General features: G+C 39.1%; 1 protein-coding gene and 1 long non-coding RNA gene across 4 annotated transcripts in view; one reads left to right on the top strand and one right to left on the bottom strand.

Annotated features, from left to right (window-relative positions):
• The window catches only part of cog6 (component of oligomeric golgi complex 6), a 76,362-nt gene extending 54,642 nt beyond the window's left edge, over nucleotides 1-21,720 (top strand). Inside the window, exons 14-19 of the mRNA XM_061877874.1 lie at nucleotides 481-612; nucleotides 3,245-3,412; nucleotides 3,633-3,740; nucleotides 6,950-7,003; nucleotides 8,273-8,352; nucleotides 21,355-21,720. Of these exons, the coding sequence (XP_061733858.1) occupies nucleotides 481-612; nucleotides 3,245-3,412; nucleotides 3,633-3,740; nucleotides 6,950-7,003; nucleotides 8,273-8,352; nucleotides 21,355-21,502 (690 nt within the window). The 3' untranslated portion in view covers nucleotides 21,503-21,720. The remainder of the gene's footprint in view (nucleotides 1-480; nucleotides 613-3,244; nucleotides 3,413-3,632; nucleotides 3,741-6,949; nucleotides 7,004-8,272; nucleotides 8,353-21,354) is intronic.
• The window catches only part of LOC133537047 (uncharacterized), a 46,377-nt gene continuing 20,554 nt past the window's right edge, over nucleotides 1,889-27,711 (bottom strand). The window contains exon 4 of one of the 3 annotated variants that reach the window (XR_009802594.1): nucleotides 1,889-2,554. This is a non-coding gene — a long non-coding RNA (uncharacterized LOC133537047). Of the gene's footprint in view, nucleotides 2,555-14,532; nucleotides 15,341-27,711 lie in introns of those variants that run through there. The other 2 variants (XR_009802595.1, XR_009802596.1) reach the window with 2 other exon arrangements.

The raw sequence follows: 27,711 nt of genomic DNA, 5'->3' as shown, positions 1-27,711 counted from the left end.
TTCAAAAGGTTCCACCAGCAGCAAGTGTATTTTTAAACCTCTTAAAAACATGAAAGTCTCCTCCCTAAAAAAAACAACCCAGCAGACTTCTGAGTATTTTGTTGAATTGGCGTCCCAGTACACCCGGCACAAGCTCTGCTTCCATGTAACGATCGGTCCGGGTCGGGATCGATAGCCGTTGCACCAATGATACCAGTAGCCTGCTGCTAATCCAATTTAAGGCCCTCTGGGTTTCGGTGACAATTCCAGCTAATGCCGGGAACACGGCCTTCATGTAATTATTTCTATTAGAGGCACAAAAGATGGCGACCTGCTCTCTTTGTGTGTGTGTGCGTGTCCTTGAGAGAATTACATCAGAACCCTTTTTATTAAAAGTGCGACTGACTCAGAAGAAATGTTATTTCATTTCATGATGATGAAATATTAACCGTGTCAAAATAAGGACAATGTGCTTGTTCCATGTCCAATTCTTCTGCTCAGGTAGAGCTCCCGCCTCCTGACCTGGGACCCACGTCTTCCCTCACCCTGACGCTGTCCCTCCTCAGGGAGGTTCTGGCCTCTCATGACTCCTCCGTGGTTCCCGTGGGAGCGCGGCAGGCGGACTTTGCCCAGGTAAACACCCGTGTACAGGAAGTATTGTTCATGGGTGTGAATCTTTGGGCACCTAACGAATTGATCCCTTTCCGATTCCTGGGCTGACAATTGGGTTCAGAATGGACTCTCGATTCAAACCGATTCTTTGGTCTAATAATTATAATGAAACTTTTTAAAAACAGGTCGCAGGTTAGAAAGCGCCTTCTGGCTGCATGGTGATTGCCTGAAAACATACAGTGGAACCTCGTTTTACAAACTTAATTGATTTTTGGTTTGTAAATACAAAAGTTAGTATAGTGAATCATAGTTCACCATAAGAAACAATTAATAATTATTTCTAGCCTTAACAAAAATCCTCATTTTTAGTAAAAGAGTGCAGACTTTGAAGACACTACAGTGTAAGGTATATATGTTTATGTCAAACAAACATAAGGAGTTTGCTCAAAAAGGGTAATTATGTCTTCTTATTCATATACTTTTTAAAATGTTCTTGTAATGGAATTTTAAATAAAAATTTTAAAAATTCCATCTGATATAAGAACATTTTTAAAAGTATAGAACAAGAAGGTAGTAGATCAACAATGTCTTTAATATCAAACTAACCCAATAACAACGGCAAACTGAAGTGTCACCGTGCACACACACATAAGTCCCTTTGGTGAGCTCAAAAACGTTAACAACAATGTTGCTGAAATAAGGTTAAAATGTGAAATACTTTTTACCTTCCTGTCAGCAAATGGCAGTCGATGACCGCAGAAAAGAGACGGACGGTAGAGAGAGAAGGGGGGCAGGTAGGAGGGGGTCATGTGTGTGTCGGTTCCCTCTCCTCTATAATTTTAGCAGTCAGACCGACAACAGACCGAGTAATGGACTGCATGACCAGGATGTGACCTTGGGTTCTCCGCCTCTCCAAAATGGCTGTCCCTGTGTGTATTGTGTGTAATTGCCGTGCCTTAAGGCTTCCAGCGGCACACGAATGAATGAATGAATGAAACGTCAGTACACCGAGACATGGTTCGCACTCAGTGGCATATTTTGCTCGGTTGAAGATGAGGGTGTCAAAATCATGGAAGAAAATCTATTCCCACGCGTGCCGGACTGGTAAAATCATGGCATAATAACTTCAAAATAAAGACAACTTCAAAATGGTTTTCTTTTTCTTCAGCCTGAAAGAGAACCACATTCTGAAATCTACATTTTATAGATATTACTCTTGGCAAAACATTTCAAGTTAGTTGAAAATTATGATGAAAAAAAGTGTAGTTTCAAAAACGCCATGAAGAACACAATGAACTTGGACTTTTTATCAGTGTATTTACAAAGCCATTAAACTTTAAGCACTTTCTGTTCAGCATTTTCATGTTAGCAGTTTAATAAAGACGTGTTTGGAAAAGCAACCAAGTGTTGCCACAATACATTAATTTAGCATCATTCAAATATTACAGTTATAATAAAAACAGAAGAATTATCAAAATAACACAATAGCCTAAATCAAGGACACATAACTATACAGTTAACCAATGTGAACATTGTCTGTTTAAGCATACAGCATACAATAAAATAGAACAATCACAACAATTTATAATTAATCTAATTGGATATTAATTTGGGGCAGCACGGTGGAAGAGGGGTTAGTGCGTCTGCCTCACAATACGAAGTAGTCCTGGGTTCAATCCCGGGCTCGGGATCTTTCTGTGTGGAGTTTGCATGTCCTCCCCATGACTGTGTGGGTTCCTTCCGGGTACTCCGGCTTCCTCCCACTTCCAAAGACATGCACCTGGGGATAGGTTGATTGGCAACACTAAATTGGCCCTAGTGTTTGAATGTGAGTGTGAATGTTGTCTGTCTATCTGTGTTGGCCCTGCAATGAGGTGGCGACTTGTCCAGGGTGTACAACGCCTTCCGACTGATTGTAGCTGAGATGGGCACCAGCGCCCCTCGCGACCCCAAAGGAAATATGCTGTAGAAAATGGATGGATAGATGGACAACAAATGTAAAAACACACTTTTTTACAATGAAGTTCAGGTTGGGCATCGTTCATTCAACCAATTGCAAGCACTAAATGGAACTCTACATAGATGACATAAGTCTTTACATCTTACCGTTGCATTATTTTATAGGTTGAGTGGATAATTTACATGAAAGAAAGTATTGTGCGTTGCCTCAGCCTCAGTCTGTCGCCATCTGCTGCCAGCCACAACAGGAGCAGCTGATTTCTTTCACTTGCGCTGATTGGAGTAGCAACAGCCAATTCAGAATGTGCTGAAAGTCAGCTGACATGTCATCTTTAAACAGTTTGATGTGGGTTACACTTGAATTCCTATTGCGACATCCAGTGGATACATTTAGAACAGCAGTTTCTTTCATTTAAAAAAATCAAGCTCAATTTTATATTTAGTGAACTCATCTTGCGGCCTGCGGGCCAGAAGTTTGACACTCCTGATCTAAAAGTTTGTCCATTTGAAAAGATTGTAAATCGGGTTTCCACTGTATTTCTAATCATTGATTCTAATAGGAATATCTTTTTTGAAAATGATTAAACCGCTTTAGAATGGGAATGAAGAATCGAGCTTTGGATGTGAATAGTTTTTTTGTGCCCCCCTAGTGTTCTCCTGTGAACTAGCTGCAATGACCATGTGTTCTTCCCAGGTTCTCTCATGCATTCTGGACCCCCTCCTGCAGCTGTGCACCGTCTCCGCAAGTAACCTGGGCACGGCCGACATGGCCACCTACATGGTCAACTCGCTGTATGTCATGAAGACCACGTTGGCTCTCTTTGAGTTCACCGACAAGAGGCTGGAGATGCTGGAGTTCCAGGTACACCTGCTCTCCGCTGTCCATCAGTAATAAGTAGCCAGCTATGAAACATCTAAGCCAATTTAGGTAGAGATGGAGAGCTTACTCATCTAATTTTAGCGCTTCCTTTGTGCGGTGGTCCAACAGCAGCAGCTCCGCAGCGCTCCATTAGGCACAAGTACCATCGGCTCACAATGGTGCATCGTTTTCTCAACCACTCTCTGCCTCGTTTCCTTTGCAGATCGAGGCTCACCTTGACACGCTGATCAACGAGCAGGCGTCCTACGTCCTGACCAGAGCGGGCCTCAGCTACATCTACAACTGTGTCCAGCAGCACAGCGCTGAACAGGTCTGACCCGAACACAAACTTTTTTTCATTTTGTCCTGTCCAGCCACTCTGGAAAATCATTCTGTTGATGTAGATCAGGAGTGTCCAAATGTTTCATGATAAAAAAAAAAATCTGGCTGGCTGTAATATTTTGTAAATTATTTTATAACATGTTCTGGTCGAGTCCTCCATTACGGAACGATTAGCAGGCTCGATCCATCCATCCATCCATCCATTTTCTACCGCTTATTCCCTTTCGGGGTCGCGGGGGGCGCTGGCGCCTATCTCAGCTACAATCGGGCGGAAGGCGGGGTACACCCTGGACAAGTCGCCACCTCATCGCAGGGCCAACACAGATAGACAGACAACATTCACACTCACATTCACACACTAGGGCCAATTTTAGTGTTGCCAATCAACCTATCCCCAGGTGCATGTCTTTGGATGTGGGAGGAAGCCGGGTAGCAGGCTCGATATTAAATTTTATTAATTGAGAAGGTTAAAACATTGTCATGCAGCCACCAGCCCTGAAAATTATCTGTACACTTATCAATGATGAAAAATTATACTTATCTACGGATATCACGATTAATATTGCACATTTTGTAGATCCCTGTTCGTTGGTATACTGTATCTTGGACATATGATACACGCTACTTTTTTTCCTACGCTTTGAACCCTGCGACGGCCTATTTATGTTTTTTTTTTTGCTGACGGCCTTAATGAAAATAGTTTTTAAAAAATCAGGCAAAGACACTGAATAAATGTCTTATTGTTGGTGCTATGGCGCCATCTTTTGGACGAGTTTTCTCACTGCACGTGCGGCTGGGTGAGTGTCTGCAGTGGTTCCTGCTGTTTACAGCTTTGAACTTGAAGTAGAAGTGCCGTCCAGTCTTCTAATTGTCCATAGCGTTTCTACTCTTATGGATTTTTCCTCACCTCTAGCAATGTTTGTAAGTTTGACAATATAACAAAACAATTCTTACTTACTAAACTGTTCCATATCTCTCAAAGTGTTTTCATGCATATATAGCCGTGCTATCGTAATGTAATGACACTAGCATCGTTAGCATTAGCTAACAGAGGTGGGGGAAGTAATAGATGTTTGTATGCATTGTAATTCAGACATGGAAAATTGTAAAATTAAATAGTAAACGTCAATAATTGATGTAATTTTAGTCAATAAAGTCATACAGACAGTTCTAAAATTTGGCTGACTGCAGCGAGCCTCCTCACTGAGAGATCTGACCAGCTTCTTTCTATTAGGGCACTCACAATACAGTTTTGCACACATTTCCATTAATCTAATTATGCAACAGGAAATAATTTTAACTGTTTCTTATTACAAATGCACTGTTTTCTAAAGTTGCAAGTGATAAACGCTTATTAAGTTAAACAAAAAAATGTAAAACTGCATCACATAAATTAAAAGATGCATCAATAATCGATTTTTAATTGAATCGTAGCTCCTGAATCGTACTCGAATCGTGAGGTGCCAAAATATTTTCACATCTATTAGCTAATATGCCAACACGTTTACGAGTATCAGTGTTAGTATAATTAACTTACAATGGCATTCTTTTTGTATTTTTTAATTTTCATAAATTCACCAAAACGTCACCGTCGAGTTGAGTATGTTTAGCTAATTGGAGAGCAGCCATTTTACACATACCGTTTGGAAACACTTACGCTATGAAAATTAACATTTAAAAATATATTTCAGTGTAAATAACAAATTTCACAACATATATATTTGCGACTTCTAGTCAGACAGGGTTAATATATGGAAATGTTTCCTTTTTTAATTTTTTATTTTTTTTTTCTTCTTAACACTTAGTGGATGGGCTTATATGCCAGTGTGCTTTATAGTCTGTAAAATATAGTAAGTGATTATTTAAAAAAAAAAAAAAAAAAATCCTAATTGGTGTGGTGGCAACCAATTTTCCCTCCAATTTTTCATATGAGTGACAAACGGCAAAACTCCTTGAGCATTCAGTGGCGCACATGAAAGCGACGGCAGACGTGCACACTGTTATGCGCATATCTTTTTATTCAATCTTGTGCGCGGCCTAGATTTGCCGTGCGCAGAGGACGAGTGAGCAGTGTGCAATTGCACCTTAGAGGGAACGTTGGTGGCAACGATCAATTACATGTAGGGGAAATCCTGGAGCACTTGGTCCTTGTGATGTCTCGCGGCCAGTTAACAAATAAAAAGGGATGACTTTGAATAAAAAGTGATTTAAATATTAGAAGAAAAAAACTAGACGTTATTTCATAAAAAGGCTGTATAATGTATGTCAACAGGCATCCTACAGTATAAAGGGTTATTTAAGCCTAGGCGGAGGTACGCTGCGTCCTCGGACTCAACAGTAGCCGTCGCTATGGTGACCATATGGTCGGCGTCTGTCCCTCGTGCTTTTATTCTCCGTGTTATGAAAGTAACTCAAGCATCCCGTGCAGACGGGAACTTCCAACACCCTCTGCCTACGTTGACCGACAAACACACTCTCAGCCTTGCGTGCCAGCCTCAGAGGGCACCGGGTCACGGCGGGACGCGCCCCGCCCTGCCGCAGGCCCGTGAACTGTCATCCTCTCCTCGGGTGGCCCGGCGGCCTCTCCCGGAATAGTCCAGATGGAGTCTGTGTGCGTTTACAAGCCGTCTATTCTCAGGCTTCAAGGTTGACTTTCACTATCTGTTCAACATTTGGTGCTCTGTCATTTTCTACAAGATGAGAAGAAGGTGGCCATGCTGATTATATTTTCCTTGCCTTGCCCTGCTTGCTAACCCTTGGTATGCCTTAAATTTGCAGCGTCAAATTGCGCGGGAATTCAGGTGTTTTAAGGTGGACGAAATGCCAGACAAAAGCCACGAAGAACATTTGCTAACAAGGCTCCATTAAAACGTAAACTAAAAAAAAATGTCCGACAACTACGATAAATTAGTTTTGTTTTGTTTCAGACTACAAAGCTTATTTTTGATGGCAGCCTTGATCAATAACAAACACCTTGATGCCGTTTTTATGGAGGACCTTTGGTGAGTCTCCACGGTCATCGCTATGGTTACACGGGTTCCAGTTTCCCAAAGTTGTTCCTCGAGTTCACATCAAGAACCTTAGACTTCTTTGGAAGGGCACATTTCTGAAATCTCAGTTTTCCAGAAAGCAGTTTTTGTTGGTTAATTCCTGATACAGAAAGAATGATGTAATATGTGTGTGTCTCCTTGTGTTCAGGGACCTCTCTGCCTCCTGCCCAGCATGGATGTCTCCTCAGTTAAAGCAGCCATGGTAAGGTATTTTCAAAGTATTAGCTTGATAAATACAGTACATACAAACGTGTGTGTGTGTGTGTGTGTGTGTGTGTGTGTATATATATATATATATATATATATATATATATATATATACATATATATATATATATATATATATATATATATACATATATATATATATATATGTCTTGATTGGATCATCCAGTGAATAGTGCTCGATACCGGGGTAGAGCGCAATATTTATGTGTGGGAAAAATCACAAGGCTACTTCATCTCTACAGAACTGTTTCATGAGGGGTTCCCTCAATCATCAGGAGATTTTAATGGAAGCATTCACATACAATGGTTTATATAGGGCACAGAGTGGGTGGGTACAGGCAGGCGTAGGGGCGTGGTGATTGGCTCATGTGTTACCTAGGAGGTGTTTCCATCTGTGACGGCATGTTGATATGATTTCACTGCGCTTGTTGAGGGATGACAGGTCTGGATGATATATAATAAACAGTTTCTCTTTAAAGCATAGGTTGCATCTTTTATTACCACTGTTGTAAGGTGTGCTGGATGCAAAAATTTGCCATGTTATTGAATATTCAACATTATTGTCTTTGAGGTTCCAAATGTGCTTGCTGAGTTCTGTAGAATTATCCCAAGGTCTGGTTTCTAAAGGAGGCCTTGTGATTATGGGGCTGTTTTTCTGCTAAGGGGACAGGACAATTGATCCGTGTTAAGGAAAGAATGAATGGGGCCATGTACCGTGAGATTTTTTTAGCCAAAACCTCCTTCCATCAGTGAGAGCTTTGAATGGTTGACCAAATACTTATTTTCCACCATAATTTACAAATAAATTATTTAAAATTCCTACATTGTGAATTCCTGGATTTTTTTTCACATTCTGTCTCTCAGAGTTGAAGTGTACCTATGATGAAATTTACAGACCTATGTCATCATTTTAAGTGGGAGAACTTGCACAAGCGGTGGCTGACTAAATACTTTTTTGCCCCGCTGTATATATACACACACATATATATATATATATATATATATATGTATATATATATATATATATATATATATATATATATATATATATATATATATATATATATATATATATATACACACACACATATACACACACATTTATACATACTACATATATCGATACATACAAACTATTCTATTCTATGACCTGTTTGTGCGTGTGCGTGTGTGTGTGTGCGCGTGCTGGTGTGTGCGCGTGCTGGTGTGCGCGTATGTGTGATCCTCCATCGTGAACAAACAGGTGCAGTTTGACCGTTACCTGTCGTCGGCTGACAGCCTGGTGATGCCGCAGCTCAACTTCCTGCTCAGCGCCGCCATCAAGTGAGTCGCCCTGATACTAAGAATAGCGGCAGAGCGTTGACCTTATAACCCTCATTAGCTCTCAGATACAGCAAAGCACTCGGCCAAACGTGTCAGCAGCTCGCCTTTGCATGGACGGCGGCGATTGAGCGGTTGGTGCTCGGTGTTTGCCTCCGTGACGAGAGCGCGCAGATGCTTTTACCTCCGTCCAGCTGCCGTGTGCCGTGAGTCACGTTTACTGGGAAGTCAGGAGCACTCTGTCCCTCAGGTTAATGTTCTCTATTAATGGATGCCGGAGGACTAATGGGCAGGACGCCATTAATTAGCTTCTGGTCCATTTCTCACTCCTGTCCGTTCCCTGAAATCATTCCACACACGCACACTCGCCCTATAGCGCTCGTGTCTTTGCTGAGTGAACACACCAATAACACAAATGTTCTTTTTTAGAGATGTCACGTTAGCGTACACGCCGATCATGTTCTCTGTGGACCGATTAAAAGGTGCACCGAGTGGTTGTCTTCTGCAGGAAAAAAAATCAACATTTCTTTCTCAGCGTCACAATTTTAGAGCACCAGGAGTTAGTGGACAAAAAGCCGCTGTGTTTTAGTGGAGGGTTTTTCAACCTTTTTTGAGCCAAGGCACATTTTTTTCATTGAAAAAATGCAGAGGTACACCACCAGCAGAAAACATAAAAAAAAATGTAACTCAGTAGTCGATATTGACCGCAAAAAGTCATTCTGGCAAGTGTTGGATTTGAATTTAAACCATAACCTCTTGTCTCAAAGTACTGTCACATCACGCCTGGACTTTTTTTTAGTTTTTTGGTGTTTTCCTGTTTGTAGTGTGTTGCGCTCATATTTTAGTGTCTTTTCTTGTTTTGCTTGTATTTTCCTGTAGCAGTTTTATTTCTTCCTTTGAGCGCTGTTCCCCGCACCTGCTTTGTTTTAGCAATCAAGACTATTTCAGTTGTGCGGACACTATCTTTCTTTGTGTGGACATTGTTGATTGTCATGTATGGATGTACTTTGGGGACGCCGTCTGCTCCACATGCGGTAAGTCTTTGCTGTCGTTCAGCATTCTGATTTTTGTTTACTTTGTAGCTAGGTCAGTTTGTTTTGTTTTCCATAAACATCAATTAGCTTCATTGCCTTTTTTTAAAGGCAGTCATCTTTTGTTTATTTTTAGTTTAAGCATTAGGTACGTTTACAAAGCAATTAGTTACCTGCTGCCATCTACTAATATGCAAGAGTATAACATGGTTACTCTGCCGAGCACTAGACAGTACAGGCACTCAAAGGCACTGTATTTGGAGATTATAGTTACTAGTTTGCATAAAATATTTTTAACCCAAATAGGTGAAATTACATAATCTCCCAAGGCACACCAGACAGTATCTCACGGCCACAGCACAGTGGTTGAAAAACACTGTTTTAGTGGACCAAGACAAACAGCTTGAACATGGGAGTGTGCAGGAGATGACCCTCTCCCATGATAAGACAAAAACCCGGACCAAGTTAGGTGGATAACAGGCCACCAAAAGCGCCAGATTTGGTGTGTAGTTTTAATGATAATAATTATAGATTTTATTTGTAAAAAAAGCACTTTACGTTGAGCAACCAACCTCAAAGTGCCACAGTGTAAAAAAATAGTAATTATAATAAAAGTTAATACAAATAAATAAAATATAAACAGCCCAATAGTTAGAACCAGTATGCATGTCTATAAAAAGGCTTTTTTTAAAAGATGGGTTTTTAAGCCTTTTTTAAAAGCATCCACAGTCTGAGGTGCCTTCAGGTGGTCAGGGAGAGCGTTCCACAGACTGGGAGCAGCAGAGCAGAAAGCCCGGTCTCCCATAGTTCGTAGCTTTGCCCGTGGAGGTTGGAGGAGGTTAGCCTGTTTGGAGCGGAGGTGTCGTGTGGAGTTCTTTGAGGTAGAAGGGGGCATTTCCATGTAAGCACTGGTGAGTTAATAGGAAGATTTTGAATCAAATCCTGAGTGGAACAGGAAGCCAGTGTATGGATTTGAGAGTTGGTGTGATGTGGTCATGTTTTACTCTCTCATCAGGATCCTCGCAGCACTATTTTGTATGTACTGCAGCTTCTGAATGTTCTTGCTGGGGATGCCGACAAGTAGTGCGTTGCGCTAGTCGAGCCTGGAGGAGACAAAGGCGTGGACGAGCCTCTCGGCAACAGTGAGTGAGGGGCGGAGTTTCGCAATGTTCCTGAAGGAGGTCTTTCTCTGTTGTTTTATTTGAGCCTCAAAGGTCAGGTGAGGGTCCATTTTAACACCCAGATTAGTGGCTGAGGATGAGAGGTGAATGTCGTGGCCGGAGAAGGTGATGCTGGGGATGGTGTACGGCTGAGTGTGATGTGGGGTGCCAACTAGAATGTCTCCAGTTTTGGAGCTGTTTAGTTGAAGAAAATGGTGTTTCATCCATGCCTTTATCTCCTCCAGGCAGTTGGTTAGTGTGGATGATCGCCGAGCTGCACAGGAGGTTGGGTTTGCTTTCAGGTAGAGTTGAGTGTCATCGGCATAGCAGTGGAATGATATTCCGTGCTGGCTGATGACACGGCCAAGGGGGAGCATGTAGAGTGAAAAGGGTGGGGCCGAGGACTGATCCTTGATGGACACCACAGGTGACAGAGTGTGTCCGACTTTGCCTTTCCCAGAGAGATGAACTCGGTTCTATCGGCAAGGTAGGACGTGAACCAGTTTAGGGCAGTATCAGAGAGTCCGATGGTGGAGTGTAGGCGGTGTAGGAGGATGCAGTGATCAACACTGTCGAATGCTGCAGTGAGGTCAAGGAGGATGAGAAGAGATGGTGAGCCAGAATAAGCAGTCATCAGCAGGTCATTGGTGACCCTGACCAGCTTGCTGTGGCCAGAGCGGAAACCAGACTGGAATTTTTCATAAATGTTGGTTTTAAGATGATCATGATGTTGGGCAGCATGTACCTTTTCCAGCACCTTTGAGAGGAATGGAAGATTGGAGATCTGTTGGTAGTTGGCCAGCACTTCTGGGTCTAGCCTGGGCTTTTTGAGGAGTGGTTTGATGAATGTAATTTTCAGGACAGTGGGGACCTGACCAGCCTGGAGGGAGTGGTTAAGGATTTTGGTGATCAAAAGGACTTATGGCAGGGGTGTGCGTTTTTACCAGGGCTGAAGGAAAGGGGTCCAGGATACAGGTGGAGGGTTTCATCTTCCTCATGATGCCCTCAACGTCTCTCTGCGTGATGTCTGTGAAGCAGCAAAGAGGCTGAGAGGTCCTAGGCTGAGGGTTGACAGTTAGGATTGGGGGAGTGGGGGCAGGGTGGAGAGAGAGGAGCGGATGTTTTCTACTTTAGTCCTGAAGCAGGAGAATAAATTGTTGCATTGCTTCTGTGTGGTGTCTGAGTGTAGGTGAGTTTGGGGTTTGAGGAGATGATTTATGGTGGAGAAAAGTTGCTTGGAGTTTCCAGGGCTATTCTTGATGATATTGGAGTAGAACCAGGACCGTTTATCACTGAGGGACATTGAATAGGTTTTTGATAGGACTCACTGTTCACAAAGTAGACTGAGTCCATGAAACGCCGTTCAAGGACACGTCCCGCTCTCTCCATCTTCCGCAGCTCGTCGGTGTACCAGGGGGCTGAACGCATGAAGGTGACTGTTCGGGTTTTGACAGGGGTATGGAGGTCTAGGAGGCTGCTCAGCGAAGTGTTGTAGAAGTCTACTGACTCAGTGACTGATGGGAAGTTGACAGAGGAGAGATGCTGGAGGTCACTGGCCAGGGTGTCCGGGTTAATGTTTTTTTATATTCCTGAAACTGATTTGGCGTTTGGGATTTTCAAGGGGGGACATGAAAGGCAGCTCCATTGAAATGGCCTTGTGGTCAGACACACACAGGTCATATACTAGGAGGTTGCTGATGGGGACAGAGTTGGTGATGACCAGGTCAAGAGTGTGGCCCCTGCCGTGTGTTGGAACATCAACATGTTGTGTCTAGTTGAGGCATTTTAAAAGATGCAGGAACTCAGCAGCAGAGTGGCTGTAGGGGGTGTTGACATGAATGTTAATATCTCCAAGTATTATAATATTGGCTAAGGTTGTGCAGAGTGTGGTGAGAAGGTCATGTATCTCTGGGATGACAGCAAAGTTTGTTTTGGGGGGTTGGTAGATCAGGAGCATGGTCATGGAAAAAGGGGGTTTGCATTTAAATGCAAGGAATTCAAATGAGGAGTGCATAGGCAGGAGCATGGGGGACAAATCAAATTTCCTTCGGTGTACAACAGCCAGGCCACCACCACGACCAGTGTTGCAGGCTTTTTCTAGGTAGCCGTAGCCAGAAGGACAAGCTTCATTCAGAGCAGAGTAAACCCCCTGGTGGATGCCATGTTTCTGTGAGACACATGAAGTCAACCTGTTTGTCAATTATGTGATCTTGAATGAAGGAGGATTTGTTATTGAGGGATTGTTTATTCAAAAGTAAAATTTTGACTTTTCTTGAGTTGGTAAGTTTCTGGAGGGGCCACAGGAGGCTAAAATGTACTCCATGTTTTTTGTCCTGCTTGGTGTGTGGAGGTCTCGTGGCGCTTCCCGTGCTGTCATGCAGTGGTCTCGTGACGTTTGCAGTGCTACTAACGACAGGAGCGACAGCGCTCTGATGACGTGTCAAATGTGCGACAGGGGTCCATATGGATGGAATACACTGATCAAGCTGTTGGTGGTAGACAAATTTTTTCAGACAGCTTCTGTGTACACATCGGGGCCGACGCAGAAGTCCGAGTTCATTGATGATGGGGATTTTATATCCAGTAGTGATTGTAGAGTTGAGTCTGAGGAGTTTGGAAATGGAATATCTGAACGTCATGCTGTCCAAGGGAGGATATTGCCGTGCCCAGCTAACCGCTAGCCAAACAGTGTTAGCCAAAAGGTTCAATGAGAAGGCAGGGGTCCCGACAGCAACGAAGGCTAACTGTCATTTTGACCATTTTCCTTAAAATGGTAAAAAAAATGTTACCATTTTATTTAATTTTTTACCCCAAATGCCTGAGGGCGTGAGAACAAGCAGCAACCCGGCAAACTAGACCCCCAAACGGGCCAAGTGATGTAATTCCGAGGCCTATTTTTACACAGTTTCCCGTATTTTGGTGATGGAGAGGAGTCCAGCAGGTCTTCCCAAAGTTTTGGAATCCCCTTGTGGGCACCTAAAGAAGCAGCCCACATCACCATACCTACAATCTAACCCTAACCCTTCCCTGTGACTCCAACACAGGAATCATTTCCAATTCGAGATCGACCGATATGTTTTTTTTTAGGGCTGATACCGCTTTTTGGTAGTCATTTGCAGTAGAAGTTGTTCAAACATGGATATTATACGACATTAAACATTTAGACAATACTTTATCTTGTTTTTAACATAAGAAAGGTGGGAACAGGAATGACGTAATGTTGGATGAAGCGCTAATCAGTGGCCCAGTGGTTAAAGTGTCCGCCCTGAGATCGGTAGGTCGTGAGACCAAATCCCGGCCGAGTCATACCAAAGACTATAAAAATGGGACCCATTATCTCCCTGCTTGTCACTCAGCATTAAGGGTTGGAATTGGGGCTAAATCATCATAAATTATTCCCGGGCGCGGCACCGCTGCTGCCCACTGCTCCTCTCACCTCCCATGGGGTGATCAAATGATTTGATTTTCCTGAAGGAACTCTCCTGAAGGAATCAATAAAGTACTATCTATCTATCTATCAAGGGTGATGGGTCAAATGCAGATAATAATTTCACCACATCTAGTATGTGTGTGACAATCATTGGTACTTTAACTTTAATCCAGCCATAGATCAATTTTCTACCGCTTGTCCTTTGCGGGGTCGCGGGGGGTGCTGGAGCCTATAAACATCAAACACCTTTGTTACATGTGTCCAAGAGGAGCATCTCCATTTTGAGTCGAGTTTGTGTTTATTTGGAACATGTGTGCATACAACAAGATACATCACAATTTCCAGTTTCTCTATTTAACATGTTCGAAAAGTAGCAGGAAGAAGCAGATCTTATTTAATTCTACCGCTTTTCCTTTACATAGGGGTTGCTAAAAGTTTTGTTCACTTACTATTCTCAATGTATTCACAATATACTCCATAAGTAATAACATTAACCATAAATAAAAACAAATGAGTGAAGTTATATCATTTATGTTGAGATAAATAAGATGATCTAGAAAATTAATGATGGATGAAATGAATTCAGAATGTTTTTCATGGTTCTCTTTTGTACTTTGTAAACGCTAAGTTTGAAGAGTTTGTTGAAGTGGATTATATTAGTAAATTTTTCGTTTTATTTGCGTAGTCCATTCCATAATTTAGTTCCACAAACTGATATACTGAAGGTCCTAAGTGTTGTACGTGCGTGCAAATGTTTCAAATTACATTTTTCTCTTAAGATTATATTTCATTTGCTTTTCAAAATATGATCAATTGCTGGAACTATGGGATTTCTCTACATCACAATAACTCACCATCACTCCATTTTATACAATTTTATAACAGTTTATGGATTTAATACATTGTAAGGTTTCCCTCGTGAAATATTGTAAACAGTCTGGGCTCCTTCAAGTAGATCAAAATTTCGACATTTTTCATTGTTACAGAAATTTCGAGAACGTGAGAGCTGCTGCTTGCTCTTCTTTGCATGATTAAAAATCCCATATTTGTCAAAATATTTACACAAAATGAGGATTTTTGGCAAAAATATATTTTCTGTCCCCTTCATGTTCATCCATTTCTTGTTTTATTGGATTTAATTACGGAACATTAAACTATGCACTCTCCTTTACTGAGCCCATGCGATAGTAAAAAACAAACAAAACGGGATTGATAAGTAAAGAAGGACAAAAACTGGATTTCCTGCCAAAAATCTGAAGTTTTGACAGGAAAGCAGAGGAGATGTTCTGAAGGCTGAGGGAGAGGAACGGTGGGCGTGGCCACAAAAGCGCCACGGTGTAGCAGACCCTAGAAGGAACCAGATATATGTCCTGTCAGAGATAAAAAATAAAAATATTTTGGGATGATTATTGACACAGAGTAATTTTAATTCTTGAATAAATTAATAGAAAATATAAATGTTCTCATGCTAGGCAAACCAGCTAGTGCTTGAAGTGGTTCTCTATATACTTCACTAATTATTTTTAAATACTAAATATTTTTATATTATGTGTATGTGTTGTATCTGTTGTAGTCATAAAAAAGGTGGCAAAATGACAAAAATCAGCGCCAATAATCAATGTGTTCCTTTTCAACTTCCTGTTTCAATTAGAAAAATAAAATAAAGTTGTGTTCTGTTCTATCAGATGGATCAGCATACCTACTCGATTATGTCTTTGACTTTGATTAATTATTTACCTAAAAAATTAGGGAAAATGTCAACGAAATTGACACTTTTATCGGCACCAAAATAAAATGTTTTATGTGCCTGCCGTGTAGTTCTTTGCCACTAAGGGTGACACCCAACAACCTCTTTGGCAGTGGTAATTTAATCCAGAATGTTGTCATAGAAACTCGTGAAATATTCACTAACAAATCCAAAACAATATTAAAAAAAATGGAACATCTATAAGTGTGAAAAAATTTGAGATGGCAGGATGTTGTATTTTTAAAATGTGAAATTGTGTTAAAATATGGCAGCCACAATTACATACTTACTACGTCACCTACTGCCATAAAACCATATACTGTAGACCAGTGGTGTCCTAAGTGCGACTCGGGTGAAATTTTATTTTTTTCTTAACATTCTAAAATTCTATTACACATGAAAAAGTGAAATAAGAAATCAAACAGGTAAAATGTAATGAGAACAAGTTGCAACATTGACTAAACACAAAGCTGCTATGAAGGCTATTTTAAAAAAAATTAAATCTAAATCAATTTTGTTATGAATTAAAGTTCCAGTTACTTCACATCAAATATTCCACTTTGAAATATTTTGAGGGGAAAAGATCGCATATTTTGTTTGCCATATAAAAAACAAGCTTTTCTTTGACAAAAAGGTCATAAACACATTAAAAACATTTTAAAAAATAAATAAAAGGTTTTAATCAACGGATAGATCTGAAATTGATCGAGAGACTTAAAGGGGAACTGCACCTTTTTATTTGGAGAATTTTGCCTGTTCACAATCATTATGAGACACAAGACGAAAATATTTTTTCCACATTTTAACATGTAAAAATCGTCTCGTTCTAGGTGGCTAGAAAATGCAGCTAATGTTGGCAATCAATTCTACCTCTAAATCACTTTAAAATGCATTCAAAAACAGTCAACATTAGCTCATTTACGTTTCGTAACTTGTTTAATAACCAAGCTGTAGCAACATTGTTAGAGTGAACACCGAAGAACTGTTTTTTTAGCTTGGTAACACATCGGCGTGCTTCGGTATTAGCAGTAAAAGACCGCTTATGTAGTTGTAATAACACGCATGACATGATGCGTGTTTAACGATCAATATAAAGTGTGACTTACTCCATGGACAGTTGTCTGATTTTGATAATGAGTTAAAATCAATAGTGTCGTGAATTATTGACCTATTTAAGGCTCCGATTACTTCACATGGTTGGAAAATATTGCATATTTTGTGCTTTTGCCATAAAAAAACGCTATTTTCTGTTATAAATATTTAAGCGATGAATAGCAATAAATAAATAGAAATATTTATATTTATGGTTTCTTTTTTAGTTTAAAAAAGCCCTAATTGAATAAAAAAAGTAACAATTTCAGAGTGGTGACTCTTTGGGCACCACATGTTCCGATTCGCTTATTGGGGGTAACGATTCGATTCAGAATCAATTCTTAATTCAAAACGATTCTTGATTCAAAATCAATACTTTTTAAATAACTTTGGGCACCTGTTCCATAATTAACTACATCTCTCCATAAAAGAGATACACTGCTCTGATCAATTTATATATTCCTTAAAAGAAAACTGGTTTTGTTTAATAAAATGTAATACAGTCCAATACAAATAAGGCAACAAGAGAAGTATCCAACATTTCTCTTTTCTAAACTAAATATGTACAGTAGATATAGATCATGTACATCAACAATAGGATTTGAGTAGCTAGACAGGACAGAATAAAATAAAAATACTTTCTTTTTTTTAATAAATTAAGAATCATTCCAAATAAGAAACACGATTAATCTGAAAATCGTTTTGTTTTTTTGACACTCCTATAAAATATGTATACATAGTATTAATTTTCAAGACGAAAAATAGCAAAAAAGTTTCAGCATCCTTGTTTTAGACCAGCGGTGTCAAACGCATGGCCCGAAGGCAGGATCAGGCTCGCAAACAGGTTTTATCTGGAGGAGTTTGCCAAGTATAAAAATTAACCTGACATTTTTGTAGGAAAGAAACAGCTTTTCTAAATGTGTCCACTGGATGTCGCAATAGCAATTCTTTGTATCTTTGTAGATGATGCTACATATATACAAAATAAACCACATGATGTTAGTACATCAGTCGAGGAACAGGATCAAACTACATAACATCCTGTAATTTTATTGTGATATTTTTTTATCTTGAGAGATTGAAAATCAACACCAGTGAGTTGACTGATGAACATTATCACACAATTTGTTCAGAAATTATAAATAATGACAAATAAAGATAGAATACTATTAACCACAACAGATAATTGTAAAAAAAAAAAAAAAAACATTAGGATTTTTACAATTTCAGAATGTGGTTCTATTTTTAAACAAAGAAAACAATTTAAAGTTGTCTTTATTTTTAAAGTTATCGCGCCATGATTTTACCAGTTCAGCCCGCTTTGTAGTATATTTTTCGCTGATCTAAAATTAGTCCGACACCCCTGTTTTAGACATAATCTGTCAAATTCAATCAAAGTTTATTTATATAGCCCTAAATCACAAGTGTCTCAAAGGGCTGTACAAGCCACAACGACATCCTCGTCTCAGATCCCACATCAGGGCAAGAAAAAACTCAACCCAATGGGATGACAATGAGAAACCTTGGAGGGGACCGCAGATGTGCTATACAATTCTATTATTATTAATATTCTACTGAGGTAGCATCTGTAACTGTTACCAGGAGGGCATTCCAGAGTACTGGAGCCCGAATAGAAAACGCTCTATAGCCCGCAGAATTTAACACGATAATGAGTTACGGCTAATTTCCTTTATTGGCACTATTTTTTTTTTGACGCACGATTAACGCGCAGAAAGCCCCCTGCAAGCAGAGTCGTCACCGGAGAAAGTTGTGTCGCAAAGCAGCTAGCATGTCATTTCTGTGTCAAGTTAACACAAGCTATTACAATTATTATAACAAATAATGACAAAGAACTAGAGATGTCCGGTAATGGCCTTTTTGCCGATATCCGATATCAACCAATACCGATATATACAGTGGTGGAATTAACACATTATTATGCCTAATTTTGTTGTGATGCCCTGCTGGATGCATTAAACCAGGGGTGTCAAATGTACAGACCGCGAACAGGTTTTATCCGGCCCGCGGGATGAGTTTGCCAAGTATACAAATTAACCTGAAATTTTTGAATGAAAGAAGCAGCTCTTCTACATGTGTCTACTGGATGTTGCAATAGCAATTCTTTGTATCTCTGTAGATCAGGGGTCGGCAACCCGCGGCCCCGGAGCCGCATGCGGCTTTTGGATCACTCTGATGTGGCTCAGCTGCATACTTGCCGATCCCCCCATTTTACCGGAAGGTTTTCCAAATTTCATTGCCTCTCCCAGAAATCTCCCCAGGATAACATTCTCAGATTTTCACCCAGACAACAATATTGAGGCCGTGCCGTGATGGCAATGCCTTAAACGTCCTCTCGAACATGTTGTCACGTCCGCTATATTACTATTCTATCTGAGTGCTGGCTGGCCACATCTAGTGTGCGGCTGCTGACTCAACGCACAAGCGACTGCAAGACATACTTGTGCAACAGCCATACAGGTTACACTGAGGGTTGTGATATAAACAACTTTAGTACTCTTACTAATATGTGCCACACTGTGAACCCACACCAAACAAGAATGACAAACACATTTCGGGAGAACATCCGCACTTAAACACATTGTAAACGCAACATAACAAATACCCAGAATCCTGTGCATCCCTAACTGTTCCAGCCTCCCCCGTGCGTCGGTTGAGGTGGGTGGAGTGGGGTTTGGTGCTAGCGAGTTTGACACCCTAGCATTAAACAATTTAACCTTATCATGAATTGATTAACGTGGACCCCTACTTAAAAAAGTTGAAAAACTTATCCGGGTGTTACCATTTAGTGGTCAATTGTACGGAATATGTACTGAACTGTGCAATCTGCGAATACAAGTTTCAATCAATCAATCAAAAACAACTTTTTCCTAAATAAAAGAAAAACTTCAACTCCAGTTATGGAAAAAAGTGCCAAGATGGCACTGCCATATTTATTATTGAAGTCACAAATTGCATTTTTTTTTAACATGCCTTGAAACAGCTTGGAATCCTGATACCCACTACAACAAGGGGTCACCAACCTTTTTGAAACCAAGAGCTACTTCTTGGGTACTGATTAATGCGAAGGGCTACCAGTTTGATACACAATTTAAAAAATTGCCAGAAATAGCGAATTTTCTCTATTTACCTTTAGTAAATAAATCTATATATATATTAAAAAATGGGTATTTCAGTCCGTCATTCCGTCGTACATTTTTTTTCCTTCTATTGAAGGTTTTTTGTAGAGAATAAATGATGAAAAAAACACTTAATTGAACGGTTTAAAAGAAGAAAAAACAGGAAAAAAATGAAAATTAAATTTTGAAACATAGTTTATCTTCAATTTCGACTCTTTAAATTTCAAAATTCAACCGAAAAAAACAAGAGAAAAACTAGCTAATTCGAATCTTTTTGAAAAAATTAAAAAAATAATTCATGGAACATCATTAGTAATTTCTCCTGATTAAGATTAATTTTAGAATTTTGATGACATGTTTTAAATAGGTTAAAATACAATCTGCACTTTGTTAGAATATATTACAAATTGGACCAAGCTATATTTCTAACAAAGAAAAATCATTATGTCTTCTTTATTTTCCAGAATTTTTTTTTAAAACAAATTCAAAAGAATCTGAAATAAGATTTAAATTTGATTCTACATTTAAATTAAATTAAAATGTATTTATTATTCTTTACAAAATAAAAAAAATAAAAAAATACTTGAACATTGATTTAAATTGTCAGGAAAGAAGAGAAAGGAATTTAAAGGGTAAAAAGGTGTATGTGTTTAAAAATCCTAAAATACTTTTTTAGGTTGTATTTTTTTCTCTAAAATTGTCTTTCGGAAAGTTATAAGAAGCAAATTAAAAAAATAAATGAATTTATTTAAACAAGTGAAAACCAATTCTTTAAAATATTTTCTTGGATTTTCAAATTCTATTTGAGTTTTGTCTCTCTTAGAATAAAAATGTCGAGCAAAGCAAGACCAGCTTGCTAGTAAATAAATAACATTTAAAAAATAGAGGCAGCTCACTGGTAAGTGCTGCTATTTGAGCTATTTTTAGAACAGGCCAGCGGGCGACTCATCTGGTCCTTACGGGCTACCTGGTGCCCGCGGGCACCGCGTTGATGACCCCTGCACTACAACTATGGGAAATAATATACTTTGACGTTCAGAAATTGCATTATTTTATTTTTTTTAAACATGCCTCAAAACAACAGCTACAAAAACAATGAAGGCACACAGTTTCAGTCCTGAGTATACAAGCCTACTTCCGTGTTTTACTGGATATGTACCACTCTGCACATCGGCGGTTTAAAAGTCAATCATTTTACTTCTTGAAACAGATACCGATAATTTCCGATATTACATTTTAAAAGCATTTATCGGCTGATAATATCGGCAGGCCGATATTATCGAACAGCTCTTCAACATTCATTTAACAAACGAGTAAAAAAAGCTATTTTCGCTAGAGTATGTGTTAATAAAATGTCATACAAGCTAACAGTAAACAATAAAATATGTCATATGTTCTTCCCCCACAGGGACCAAATCTTCTCCCAGGCCACGGAGCTGGTGTGCCGGGCCTACGGGGAGGTCCACTCGGCGCTGAGCAGCCCGGCCAACGCCTACAAGGACCCCGAGCACCTGATGCCCAGATCTCCCCAGCAGGTCCGAGCCCTGCTTTCGTGAGAGCGAGGTTATTTCGGGGCCGTTGTCATGTGGAAGAACAACACAGACGTGGACTAACTAGGCGGGGTTTCTGTGGGCACGTGAGTCACCCCCGACACAGAGCGGTCTGTCTGAGGAGGCTGGGGAATATTGTTATGGCGGTAAAAACCTCTTCTATCGCTGACATGAAACAGATGTTAGTGCCGAAATAAAAAAGGGAATTTTTTTTGGCGGGGTCATTTTGACTGTGTGTGAATTTTGGTTTAGGGAGAAAACGAAATGGAAGCTCTGACATTGAACACGACATGCAAGTCTCATTTCTACTCCAAACAAGTTTCGTCATAAAAAACAACATGTTTGTGGCGCTTTTAGGTTGTTGGGTTTTGTTTTTTTTAAGAACTGAGGTACTTTGTGAGCAAGTAGATGAAAACGTAGATTTTGCTTTTCAAAGATCAACTTTATGAACATTTTCTTCTGTTAAACTCCCCTTTTGTGAGTTAACTACTACAGTAAATTTCAGATCGTTAGCCGCTACTTTGAACCTTGTGGCTAATTTATTGATTTTTCTTTGCTTACGACAATAATAAAAATAATTGTATTTTTTTTAAACAGCAGAAACACAAAGGGTATTTTATTGTTTGTAATATGGCGCCATCTTTTGGACCAATTTGCTCACTGCAGGTGCTGCAGTGTCCTTCCTTTTATTGATCGTGCTTTTTTTTTTTTTTCCCCCAAGAATTTTCTTTTCAGTTTTCTAGCCGTCCATAGCGTGGCTCCTCATATGGATTTTTCATTCATAACTCCAGGCAAATTTTGTAAGTTTTGCAATATAACTAAAACAATTCTTACTTACAAAACCGTCCCATGTGTGATGTCAGCAGGAGTATTTTCATGCATATTTTTACATGCTATTATAATGTAATCAAGCTGGCATCATTAACATTTGCTAATATGCTAACACGTTTACGAGTGTCTGTGTTAGTATTATTAACTTACAACAGCATTAATTTTTTTATTGTTTCAGTTTCAGAAATTCCCCAGTAAATTCACCAAAACGTCGGCGTTCTTACAAAGTGTACTAAGGAGTGTGTATTTTATGTGAAGTAATAGGACCCTTAAACAGGACAATAATTCATAACAAGGGGCATAAAACAAACCATTTAAAGAAAAACATTTAAAAAAGCTTAAACTCAACGGATCTATCTGAATTTGATCCAGACACTTAAAGGTTGAAAGGAAAAAAAAACTTAATTTTTTAAACATTTTTATGAGTGGAGCCCTTTTGGGTCCCCAATAATTTTTGTGTTTTTTTTTCTCTTAAAAACAGTCATTGCTAAAAAAAATATAATAATGAATCATTATTATTTTTTGATAAATTACAGCTTAGAAGAAAAGAACCCACTAAAAATATTTTTTTTTGAAAAGGGCCCTACTCATAAAAGTGTTAAAAATAAGTCACATTTTTTTCTTAACTTTTAACACTTAAGTTTTTGGATCTACTTCAGATCTATACGTTTTTATTTATTTTATTTTAATGCCCTTTTTTGTCACAGAAACCTTTGCTTTTAGTTTGCTATTGTTTTGACCTTTTTGTCAAAGAAAACCTGTTTTTTTTATATGGCAAAGCATGCAATATTTTCCCCAAACATTTTTCAAAGTGGAATGTTTTGAAGTAATTTGCAGCCTTAAGTTCATCAATAATTTATACCACCATTGATTTTGATTCATTATTATTTTTTGAGCAATGACTGTTTTAAGGAAAAAAAACAAACCACTAAAATTATTGGGGATCCAAAAGGGACCCACTCCTAAAAATGTTAATAAAAACATTTTGTTTTTTTAACTTTCAACTTTTAAGTTTCCGGATCAACTTCAGATAGATCTGTTGAGTTTAAGCTTTTTTAAATGTTTTTTTTTTAAATTGTTTGTTTTATGCCCCTTTCATCAAATAAAACGTTGTTTTACTTGGAAAAAACAAACAAAATATTCAATGTTTTCCACTCAAAATGATTTGAAGTGAAAATTTTGATGTGAAGTAATCAAAACAATCCCATTCTTACATCATCAACAACATTATTGGCTAAACAGTTCTCTCGCCACTTTGCTCCTTATTAATTTATAGAATTGTAAATACAGTTGAACCTCAATCTACGAACTCAATATGTTCTCCAACCGAAACGTTGAAATAGTGAAGCAGAGTTTCCCATAAGAAACTATGTAAACATCAACCATTTGTTCCAGCCATATTTTAGTAAAAAACACAACTTTGAGGATATTTTAATGTACAGTATTAGAGTTGTCCCTACGCCAGTGTTTTAGTACCAGGACCAAAATGTATTTCCAATCTTTCTTCTTTTGATACTTTTCAAAATAAAAGGGACCACAAAAAAATTTCATTTTTGGCTTTATTTTGACATAAAATGTTATGATACATGAACCATATGTTGCTTATTTCAATCATAGAAGAATGTTATGAAATAAGATGAACATCTCAGACAACTTGTCTTTTACTAGTAAGAAAACAAACAAGGCTCCTAATTTGTCAGCTGACATATGCAGTAACATATCGTGTTATCGGCTTTTGTACTTGGTATCGTTAGTGGATATTTGTATAGATCCACCCATTTGTTTACACTGAATAGCGCCAGCTTGCTGTTTACGGTAAGCTATTGTATCCTACAGTGTGTAGTGAAGTATGTTTAGCTATTCCTCCTCCTGCCGGGATGATACTTGTAAGAAACTTACTTTTTTTTTCGCCAAAGAGACGGACATTAGTGATTAAGTAGTAGCTAAAACACTGCCAACTAACGGCTAACTAGAGTTAAGCACCTCCTGCATAGTGGCACGTCAGTGTTTATACTTTATTGTTAGTTTTTAAGCCGAAATGCGTCCATTCTCCCTCTTTTGTCCCCGCATTGTGTCTGTGTGCGTCTCTGCTTGTTTTACCAGCAATGTCACGTCGTGAGGAGAGCGCGAAGTCGTGTCCGGGGGGGGAAAAAAAGTGCCGATATTTTTCAGAAGCAGTATAGTACTGTTTTTAATTAATTTTGTACCGAGGACCTTTATTAGTACCGGTATTCCGTAGAGCAGGGGTCTCAATTTACCTGGGGGCCACTTGATGCAGAAACCGGCTGAGGCTGGGCCGCAGGAAAAGATTTCTTTAAAAAATGTAACATGCACTTTTTAATGAATTCACCTTCTTTGAATGGCTTTCCCGCCTTAGCAACATACTTGCCAACTCTCCCGATTATTCCGAATATCAGTGCCCCTCCCGACAACCTCCCGGGGCAATCATTAGCCCGGTTCTCACCCGGTCATCAATTTCAAGGGCGTGACGTGATGGTACTGTCTTAAACGTCCTTTAAAACCTGCCGCCTAATTCGCTTTTCCACCACTTAAACAGTATGCAGACCCAGTCACATTTTGTACGAGGCTTCTTCAGTTCCACTGAAGAGACTGCAAGACATACTTGATCAATAGCCATACAGGTCACACTGCGGGTGGCCGTATAAACAACTTTATCACTGTTACAAATATGCGCCACACTGTGAACCCACACCAAAAAAGAATGACAAACATTTTGGGAGAACATCTGCACTGTAACACAACAGAACAAATACCCAGAATCCAATGCAGCCCTAACTCTTCCGGGCTACAATAGGGGGCGGGGTTGGGGGGTGTATAATGTAGCCCAAAAGAGTTAGGGCTGCATGGGGTTCTGGGTATTTGTTCTGTTGTGTTTATGTTGTGTTACGGTGCGGATGTTCTCCCAAAATGCGTTTGTCATTCTTGTTTGGTGTGGGTTCACAGTGTGGCACATATTTATAACAGTGTTAAATTTGTTTATACGGCCACCCTCAGTGTGACCTGTATGGCTGTTGATCAACTATGTCTTGAAGTCGCCTACCGCGTATTCAGAAGCAGAATACAACTTATGGCTGGGCTGGCACACTGTTTGTATAGGTTGTAGAGGTCGGCAGAGGCAGGGCCTCCACGGTGCCCCCTTAATATTGTAGTTCGGGTGAAATTCAAAAGAAAGTTTACCCCTGGAGGGGCACTATAAAATGGGAGTCTCCCGGAAAAGTCAAGGGTATACAAATATGACGCTGCAAAGTGCCATTCATATAGATCTCGCGGGCTGCACCAACAGTAAATTTTCACATACTCGCGGGCCGCAAGAACAGTAAAATTTTACATTAAGGTGCGGGCCGCAAAATAACGTCTCGCGGGCATCAATTGGCCCGCGGGCCGCGTGTTTTAAACCCCTGTTATAAACGGAAGAAGGGTGTGTAATTTGCAACAGGTGGTAAATGTCATGTTTCATGTCTGTTTTGTGTAACAATAACCAAAACAATGATTTCAATTTAAAAAAACTTTTAATGAGGAAAAATTATGGACTTAGTGCGAGCAAAAGTGCGTTACGTGTCCTTACACGTAATGTTTGTGGCGTGTCCTTGCACCATCCACTTCTTTAGTGATTGCGTAACAATGTGAGTTTGTTATGGAGGTGATTATTTCTCCACTTGGCTCTAGTTACCGGGGAGAGGTCACCTGGTGTCAAAGCTGCCCTCTCAGTGGACGCCCTTACGTAACGCGCTCTGTTGGCCACGCTCAAGTCCTGACCCCAAAACACTCATTAGTCCTCTTCTCTCATGCCGCCGCTTTCCCACCGCCCGTTTGTAACCGTGCCGCAGCGATACTGAGATACCCACACCGCCGATACCAGATCTCGAAGCTCTGAGGTCGATCCTCAAATCATAAATATCGATACCTTTCATGCGTCGCTTAATTGGTGTTTAAACTTTTTTCCACCAAGGGCCACATACTGTACAGTCGATTTTTGCTCTTTTTTTCTTCAATTTTTACTAGAAGTGTCCGATAATGGCTTTTTTGCCGATATTCCGAAATTGTCCAACTCTTAGTTACCGATTCTATGTGGTCGTGAAATTAACACATTATGCCTAATTTTTTTGTGATGCCCTGCTGGATGCACATTTATAAACAATGTAACAAGGTTTTCCAATATAAGAGAAGAACTTTAACTCAAATTATGGAAAAAATGCCAACATGGCACTGCCATATTTATTATTGAAGTCACAAAGTGCATAATTTTTTTTAACTTGCCTCAAAACAGCAGCTTGGAATTTGGGACATACTCTCCCTGATATAATCCTGATACTAACTACAACTATGAGAAATACTATACTTTGACATTCACAAAGTCTAAAAAAAGTGCATTATTTTTTATTAACATGCCTCAAAACAACAGCTACAAAAACAATGAAGGCACACAGCTTCAGTCCAGAGTATAATAGAGCAGGGGTCACCAACGCGGTTCCCGCGGGCACCAGGTAGCCTGTAAGGACCAGATGAGTCGCCCGCTGGCATGTTCTAAAAATAGCTCAAATATCAGCACTTACCAGTGAGCTGCGTCTATTTTTAACATTTTATTTATTTACAAGCAAGCTGGTCTCGCTTTGCTCGACATTTTTAATCCGAAGAGAGACAAAACTCAAATAGAATTTGAAAATCCAAGAAAATATTTTAAAGACTTGGTCTTCACTTGTTTAAATAAATTCTTTTTTTTTTTTACTTTGTTTCTTATAACTTTCAGAAAGACAATTTTAGAGAAAAAATACAACCTTAAAATTGATTTTAGGATTTTTAAACACAAAATCCTTTTTACCTTTTAAAATCTTAACTCTTCTTTCCTGACAATTTGAATCAATGTTCAAGTAAATTTTTTATTTTAAAGAATAATAAATACATTTTAATTTAATTCTTCATTTTAGCTTCTGTTTTTTCGACAAATAATATTTGTGAAATATTTCTTCAAACTTATGATTAAAATAAAAAAAAAATATTCTGGCAAATCTAGAAAATCCGTAGAATCAAATTTAAATCTTATTTCAAAGTCTTTTGAATTTCTTTTAAAATTTTTGTTCTGGAAAATCTAGAAGAAATAATGATTTGTCTTTGTTAGAAATATAGCTTGGTCCAATTTGTTATATATTCTAACAAAGTGCAGATTGGATTTTAACCTATTTAAAACATGTCATCAAAATTCTCAAATTAATCTTAATCAGGAAAATTTACTAATAATGTTCTATAAGTTATTTTTTTTATTTTTTCAAAAAGATTCGAATTAGCTAGTTTTTCTCCATTTTTTTCGGTTGAATTTTGAATTTTAAAGAGTCGAAATTGAAGATAAACTTTGTTTCAAAATTAAA

The sequence above is a fragment of the Nerophis ophidion genome, linkage group LG18 (genome assembly GCF_033978795.1).
Source record: "Nerophis ophidion isolate RoL-2023_Sa linkage group LG18, RoL_Noph_v1.0, whole genome shotgun sequence".
Taxonomy (NCBI): domain Eukaryota; kingdom Metazoa; phylum Chordata; class Actinopteri; order Syngnathiformes; family Syngnathidae; genus Nerophis; species Nerophis ophidion.
This window is presented reverse-complemented; position numbering and strand designations above follow the sequence as displayed.